General features: G+C 41.4%; 1 protein-coding gene across 3 annotated transcripts in view; it reads right to left on the bottom strand.

The window, feature by feature from the left end:
- Window positions 1–8,701, bottom strand: part of Ino80 (INO80 complex subunit) — a 136,603-nt gene that overhangs the window by 92,132 nt on the left and 35,770 nt on the right. For all 3 annotated transcript variants that reach the window (XM_004623395.2, XM_023711425.1, XM_023711429.1), the window contains exons 8-9: window positions 1,912–1,965; window positions 752–955 (exon numbers count right to left, since the gene is read on the bottom strand). In XM_004623395.2, the coding sequence (XP_004623452.1) occupies window positions 752–955; window positions 1,912–1,965 (258 nt within the window). The remainder of the gene's footprint in view (window positions 1–751; window positions 956–1,911; window positions 1,966–8,701) is intronic.

Genomic DNA, 8,701 nt, shown 5'->3' with positions numbered 1-8,701 from the left:
AAAAGCCTGAAGGTGGGGCCGGGGAGATGGCTCAGTGGAATAAGCACTTCCCTGGCAAGTGGAAGGGCCTGAGTTCAATCCCCGCAACCGGGAAAAAAAAGCCTAAAGCTAGGAGTTTAGCTCAGTAGCGGAACACTTATCTAGTGTGCATAAGAACACTGGACACAATATCTAGCATGGGACAAGGGAAAAAAGAAAGGAAAAAACCTAATGGAGTACTGGGAATAGAACTTACGACTTCATACCTGCCAGGCAGGTGCTGTGCTGCTGAGCTATATCCCCAACCAAAAAACTATTTTTGCCAGTTTGGTTCAATATACAGTTTTCCAAGTACAATCTAATCTCTTAACTACAGTTTTGAAAGTTTCATGTTTTGCCCTATGTTATGACTTTTATCTAGATGTCCCCCCTCAAAGCCTCATGCAGTCATACACAGGGAGTTGTGAAGATAGCTAGACTAGGGCGAGTAGATGTGGGCTAAAGGTAACCCACCCTGGGTGTAGCAGGGAGGTAAGTAGCCTGAAAGGGATAAAAGGGAGATATAGACTGCAGCTGCTGCACTGCCCATTGCTATCTGCTGTGAACTATTTCTCCTCTGCAATGCCTGCTGCTAGGCCACCCTGCCTTAGGCCAGCAGAGTATGGGCTGAAATCTCTACAAATCATCAGCTGAAATAAACCTTCCTTCCTTTAACTTTGGGTGTCAGATTATTTTTTGTCACACAAGGAGAAATGTATCTAGGACACTGTACCTCCCGCATTTCCTCATCCAACTTCCGCTGCTCCAAAGCTTCCTTCTCTGCACGCTTGCGGTGCTCCTTTTCTACCTTCTCATATTTCTTCCAGTACAGAAGCATCTCCTTAGTGAGACGGCGGGCACGAGGCAAAGTCTCCTTACAGTTCTTCTGGGCCTGCAGGGCAGCTCGACGCACCTCTTTCATGCACTGGTGGGCAAGCTGAGAACAGCAACATCACATCAGTGGGGTGGGATCCAGTACCAGGGACAGCACTCACTTAACTCTAAACCACATCACTTCGTAGTCTAGTCAGTAGGAACAGTCCTTTCATGGCTACATCTCATTCTTCCCCAACTTGATTAATGTCCCTGTACAATAATACACCCAACCTTGAAGGTTATATTAGGGACAAGAAATCTATCCACATCAGTAACATAAGGCCAGGGATACAGCTCAGTTGCACAGCACTTGCCTGGCAAGTGCAAGGTACTAAGTTCAATTCCAAGTACCCCCCACCCCAAAAAAAGAAAAAACACACAATCAACTACTTAGAAGATGTCAAGTACAACTAAGAGGACCTGAGCTGTGCTGGTTAAGATACAAAGTGTTATCAAACACATTATCACAACCTACTATATGTTAAGTACTATTTTAAAATTTAATATATATATTATCCCGGGGCCTGTGAGATGGCTCAGCAGAATAAGTGCTTGCCTGGCAAGCATAAGGGCCTAAGTTCAATTCCTGGTTCAGCAAAAAAAAATTAAAAATTAAAAAAGAAATTATATATATAATCTCTATTTTACACATGCAGAAAAAATTAAACAACTAGCTCAGAGAAACATAACTACTGTTATCTCATCTAATCCTTACAACATCCCTCAAAAGTTGTGTTGCTTCCCTCTAACGGAAGGTACTCACACCAGCAATTTTTAGAGAAACACAGTAAGTACAGAAAGACGATGATCTCCCAGTGAATCAAGGGTGGACTACAGTTTCATGCATAAAGGATCAAATACCCAAAGTGTGAGGAAAAGCAATCCTCCTTATTAAATAAAACATATGTATAAGCATGTGAGCTACTACTACATTTCTGACCAACACTCAACAGATGAGAGTACTAGCAAAAATGCATGAGAAGAAAACGGAACAGGAAATACAAAGCTGCATGTTACCTTTCGGCTATTAGTGAGAAACAGGTTCCGAGCTGAAGCTTTCTGCTTGTTGGCCTAAAAGATTTAAAAGTAGTATTTCTTTTAGGATTCATTTTTTGATACAAGATTAGGTAGAGTTAGTATTTTTTTATTTAATTCTTAATGGACTGAAAAATAAAACATCAATTATATACATGCACAACACATTATCTTTAAAAGCAGACATACTGTTTTGGCATATACAAAGCTATTAAAGAAACATTAAAAATAGTGCTGAGAGTACTGTGTTCCAGAATGGTAATATGGCACCACAGAGAATTTGTTGCCTGGAATTAGATTCAGAGTGCTCAGCAATCCAGGGTACCTGATCCCTCTAGCCAAGAGAGACAGAAGCCTGGCTACTGCCCCATCTGGCAGCAGACCCTGCCATCATCCACAACGGTGCTGGTTTTAGGTGCATGCAGAATGGAAGAGTTGTGGGTTCAAGAAGGCTTCTACTCAGATTCCAAAAGATCTGGGAAGCCAGGCAGTGTGTGAAGCCAAGGGTACAATGAAAACCCCAGAAGTGTGGAGACGTCAGGAACATGGATTGTCTGAGAAAAACTACAAAGGAACAGAGCCAGCCGCAAAGAGAAGCTATGGGAACCGCAACCACCAGAAGTGCCACCAGAAGAACTCCACCCAGTCCCTTTGGAGTTCACATCTTGCCACAGATTTTCATGGATGCTGCTCCTAGAACAAAACATAATGTTTGCCCTACTGGATTTTGAACTTACTTTGGTCCCATTCTTTTGTTTCCCCCTTTGTGACTTTTAGAATGGAAATGCTTATCTTGTGCTATTCTATGCTGCAAGTGTTTAACTTTCATTTATATGGACACTCACAGATAGGAGTATACCTTACATCTCAGAGAAGACTTTTGCTTTTTTAAATTTTTTTTTAAATGTCTTTTTTAAAAAATTTGTGTGTGTGTGTGTGTGTGTGTGTGTGTGTGTGTGGCCAGCTCAGCCCACCAGGGGGCGGGACTGGCTGGCATGTGGTGCTGGGGGACTGAACCGTGGTCCCTGTGCTTTGCTAAGCTTGTTCTAATAGGTGCTTTAGACCACTGAGCCATCTCACCAGCCCTCAGAGAAGACTTTTGACTTGGACTTTTTAGCAATGTTGAACCTGTTAGGACTTTGGCACCTCTAAAAGACATTAGTCTTTGGGGGGGTCAGGGGAAGAATGTTATGGTTTGTGCTGAGATTTCGCTTTCAAAGCCTCATGAGATCATAAGGCTCTTTCAGATATAGTAGCTGAATCTAAAGTATGTGATTTATAGTGTGATTCTGGGATTAAGGGTTCTAGGATTAAAGGTATATGAGTGCTACATTTGCCCTAAGGTGGTTAGCCTGCATACAATATAAACAGACAGAAAGAGACTTGTCTTCTCTCCCTTCTCCCTCTTCTGTTAAAATTTTATTTTACTTATTTTTCACTTATGTATTTGATACAGCGTCACACTAGGCAGCTCAGACTCATACTGATCCTCCTGTTCTCAGCCTCCCCAGTGCTGGGATCACAGGCATGCACCACCACACCCAGACTCTCTCTCCTGCTCAGTGCGCCCTGGGGTTGGGGCCAGCAAGTCCCTTCTCACTTGCTGCTTTTCCTTACACTGCCATCAATGGCTGCCCTTCTGCCACATACTATCCTTGGAATCAGCCAACAATAGAATGTAACCTCTACCAACTGTGAGCTAAACAAAGTACCCCCCCTTTATTTTTTTTTTTAAATGTTTTAAAATTTTATTTGTGTGTGTGTGTGTGTGTGTGTGTGTGTGTGTGGCCAGCTCAGCCCACCAGGAGGTAGGGCTGGCTGGCATGTGGTGCTGGGGATTGAACCACGGTCTCTGTGCTTTGCTTTGCTTAGCTTGTTCTAAGTAGGTGCTTTAGACCACTGAGCCATCTCACCAGCTCCCCCCCACCTTATTTTTTAAAAAATATTTATTTACTTGATACAGGGTCCTTCTAGGCAGTTCAGACTCTTAGTGATCCTGTCTCAGCCTCCCCAGCACTGGGTTTATAGGTTTGTGCCACCATGCCCAGTTTCAGAGCCAGCACAGCTTGCAGTACTGGAGATCGAACTTGGGTCCTCACACTTGTCAGGCAGGCATTTAGACTGCCAAACTATCTCCCCAGCTGCCTTGAACAGAGTTTTCGGTATATTTTTGGAAAGAAGCTAAGTTACCCTGTCCTGAAGTGGACAGGAGAATGTTGCCTATCCAAACCTTAATACTATCTTGATGAAAAAAACATTGCTTCCAAGCATGGTGATACACACATGTAATACCAGCATTCTGGGAGGCTGAGGTATGAGGATCATGAGTTCAAACCAAGACCCTATCTCAAAACACATGTGCTATTGAAGCAAGCACACACCCATCTCAAAATTAAAAAATGAGAAACAAGATAGGGATGTAACACAAGTGCAAGAAGGCCTATGTTCAATCACCATACTGCATGCCCTATCCACACACACACACACACACACACACACACACACATTGCCTTCAAGGTCCAATCTGCAAAGCTGAGATCCCAAGGCTACCAATTACAATAATCATTATAAGGTGAGGAAAGTAAATGGGCTTCCCAGTTTGCAATTCTACCCTAATTATAAACTTGGATAAATCTGCTCCCATTATTATTATTAAATTTTGCAACTATTTAATTTTCATCTCTTCCAGTAAAAAAGCCTAATGCAGACCTAACACAAGATGATTTAGCAACTCAGAACCTAATCTGTAGTTCTTCTAAGTCTTCTACTCCAGCTTAAGAGAAACAAATGAACAGACAAGCAAGCAAGCAAGCAAGCAAGAATACTCTTAAGAAAGAAGTCTGAATTCCCATAAAGACACAAGGGCAAAGTTAAATGCAACACAATTCAGCTCTCTCCTTTGTGCTAAAGAAACTAGTTCAAAATTACACAGAGCACAAGGGATTTTAGCTCAGAGGTACAGCACCTGACTAACATGTATAAGACCCTGGTTTCAATGTTTTTGGTTTTTTAAAAGTTTATTTATTTATTTATTTATTTTGTGTGTGTGTGTGTGTGTGTGTGTGTGTGTGTGTGGCCAGCTCAGCCCACCAGGAGGGCGGTGCTGGCTGGCATGTGGTGCTGGGGGATCGAACCACGGTCCCTGTGCTTTGCTAAGCTTGTTCTAAGTAGGTGCTTTAGACCACTGAGCCATCTCGCCAGCCCCTGGTTTCAATGTTTAATGCTGCAAAAACACAATATAGTTACACAGACAATTCAAAAGTCATGTTTATAGTGCTCCTACCTCAGGCTGTCTTCTTTAGGAAAAGCTCTTTATGAAAATTTCCTCTTATTTCAAGACCAACAACCTTAAATATGCTCACTGAAAAGGCATTCCTTAGACATCTATTTCTTTTTTCGTTTTCTTCTGAGACAGGATCTCACTGTTTACTTCAGATTGGTCTTCAACACACTATACAACTCAATATGTACTATGTACTGGCCTAAAGTCACAGCAATCCTCCTGCCTCCACCTCCCTCGTGATGTGATTGTAGGGATGGGCTTAAAATTTTAAGCCATGCCTGGCTTAAAATTTGTTCATCAGGTACGATAATAGGTTTTCCTATAACTTTCCTGTCAAGAGTACTCATACATAAATTATTTCTCTAGAAATGTTCACTGCTATATGAAAAAAACAAAAAAAAAACCCTAATTTTATGGTAGTGAAGCTCTTCCATACTAGAGCATCAAAGCTAGTATCATCAATATTGGAGCAGACACACTGTGCGACATCTGTTATGTAATACACCAAGAAGGATTTATCAGTGCTGTGATAATCCTGCAATAAAAAGTCAAAAATATAAGAATCAAATATAACCAGCAAAAACATGAGACAAAACCTAATTTAGGATACATTCAATAAAATAACACCCCTATACTCTTCAGGAATAACAGTGTCACAGAAGATAAAGGCTGGGGGATTACTTCAGATTAAAGAGATGTAACAGGGCTGGTGAGATGGCTCAGTGGTCTAAAGCACCTACTTAAAACAAGCTTAGCAAAGCACAGGGAACGCGGTTCAATCCCCCAGCACCACATGCCAGCCAGCCCCGCCCCCTGCTGGGCTGAGCTGGCCACATACACACACACACACACACACACACACACACACACACACACACACACAAATAAATGAATGAATAAATAAATAAATAAGAGATGTAACAACTAAATGCAACAAACAGGTCTGTATTTGATTCTGGACTGAACTGGGGTGGAAAGGGACGTAGAATTATAAAAGAATTGTTCAAAGCTGCGCAAGGCGGTCCAGACCTCAAATTCTAGCTATTTTGGGCTGAGAGAAAGGGGATCACAAGTTTTGAGACCAACCTGGCCAATTTAGGAATATTATCTCAAAATAAAAGTTTTAAAAACAGCTGGGAATGTAGCTTAGTGAGTGCCTAGCATATGTGAGGCACTTGGTTCAGTGTCTGATATTACTAATAAATAAGCACACAAATAAAAATAAAATGGAATTATTGGACTCACCAATAAAAATTTTTCTATGAACTAAGGAACAGGTAATAGCATTATATCACTGGTTTTTTTTTTCTCTTTTGTAGTAGATTTTATTTATTTTTTTTACATCACTGTTAAAGTTCCTAATATTTATAACAGTGTAAATGTATGCAGAGAATGTCCTTTTTCTTAGAAAATACACTGAAGTACTTAGGAAAAAGTTTATTATCGTCTCAACCCTAAAAAATGGTTGAGAAAATAAAGTATGCATTTATAGAGCTAAAGCTAATAAAGTAAATAACTGCTAAGTAAAAACAAAACAAGTATGGCACACACTTAGTGTTTCTTTCCTTTTTTAAAAAAAAAAATGTATTTAGTACAAGGTCTACAGGGTCTCACTACACAGACTTGACTCACAGTGATCCTTCCTGTTTTTCAGCTTCCCAAGTGCTGGGATTACAGGCGTGCACTACCATGTCCAGTCTCATTCACCATCTGAGCACTCCCTGGGCGCAGGCCGGCACAGCAGGCCAAGGATTGAATCCCTGGTCACCCTGGCCCCTGCATCTGCCTAAGCTTTAATCCGCTGAGCTATCTGGCTGGCCTTTTCCTTTTTTTTTTTTTTTTTAAGTACCAAGTATCAAACTCAGGATCTCTCACTTACCAGACAGGTGATGTGCCACTTGAGCTAAATTCCTGGCCCTTTAAATTATTCTTGTCATATATCTTTCAAAAATTTCCAATCTGAACTAAATTTAGACTTCCACAAAAAGTAGAAAAATAATACAATGCATTTATATCCCCTCCCTTACTTCCCTAATTTTAGCATCTTATATAATAATCACAGAAGAACTAAGAAAAAGAAAATAACATCTGTACGACATTATCACTATTACTACTCACTCATCCATCTTTGCTTCAAGGTTGCCTCAAAAATGCAGGAGTGGGGACTAAACTCAAGACCTTGTGAATGCTAAGCACTGCAACTAAACTACATCCCAAGGCCCCTGGTACAATATTATTAACTAAACTACTGGTCTTAGGTCAACAAGTTTTCCACTAACATTCTTTCATTATTTCCGGATCATTTGCAAGATGCCTACACTACAACTGGCTGCTTTTCTCTGTAATCTCTTCAGGTCAGTATTTTCTAAATTTTTCTCCTTTATGTTGTTAACACTTTTGAAAAATATGATTCAGAGACCCAGAGCACAGGCCTGGTGAGTGAGACAAATATGATTCAGAGACCCAGAGCACAGGCCCAGTGAGTGAGACAACCCGGGGCTGCGGGATCCTGAATAGACCAGGAGCACAGGCCCGGTGAGTGAGTGAGACAACCCAGGCCCGCGGGATCCTGAATAGATCCAGAGCGCAGGCCCAGCGAGTGAGTGAGAAGACCTGGGTCCACGGATCGTGAATAGACCCATAGCCCAGGTCCAGCATGTGAGTGAGACCACCCAGGGCCCGTGGATCCTCATTTGACCCAGAGTGCAGGCCCAGCGTGGAACCCTTCAGCAGAACTCTCTGCAAAGAAGCTAGAGGCAAGACCCACCCAGCTGATTCAGGAGCAGAACATCTTGCCAGAGTGACACAAAGGGTTCAACTCTAACGGCTGCAGCAGAAAAAAGTGGAGCACAGCAACCAGATCCAAACAACACCCACCTGGAGGAATCTGAACTTCGTAGATCTGGACCTGGTGCTAAGGTAGTGACTCTATCTAAGCTCTACACCAAAGGTCAGAAGACAGTGGTATACAAAATGACAAGGAGAAGGAACAAAATGCAGTCTCAGGCCTCGAGTCCACCCAGTACAACTGCAGAAGACACTAGCACTGAGGAGACTGGAAATCACACGCCAGATATCTCGGAAATAATAGCGCTGGCAGTCAAGAAACAACTGCAGAAAGGTATAGAAGAAATCAGATCAGAAATAATTTCGGAACTAAAAAATTTAGTGATAACTATAATCAAAGAAGTATTAAGTGCTTCTAAAGAATACACTGATAAAAAAAATAGAGCAGAATATAAAAATGATGGAACCCTTGAATAAGCAATTTAGGAAAGAAATAGAAGTATGCAACAGGTTCAAAGTGATATAAAGGAAATTAAAACCTCAATCACAAGCTGGCAAAACCATCTGAGGGAAAGTGAAAATGGACTTTCTGACCTGAAAGACACCATTGACGCTAGTGAAAAAGTAAGAAAAGATCTCTTTAAAACAACTAGGATGCAGGAAAAAATAATTCAATACCTGCAAGACGATGCAAAGATGAAC

This window comes from Octodon degus, unplaced genomic scaffold (assembly GCF_000260255.1).
Source record: "Octodon degus isolate 3935 unplaced genomic scaffold, OctDeg1.0 scaffold00002, whole genome shotgun sequence".
Taxonomy (NCBI): Eukaryota; Metazoa; Chordata; class Mammalia; order Rodentia; family Octodontidae; genus Octodon; species Octodon degus.
This window is presented reverse-complemented; position numbering and strand designations above follow the sequence as displayed.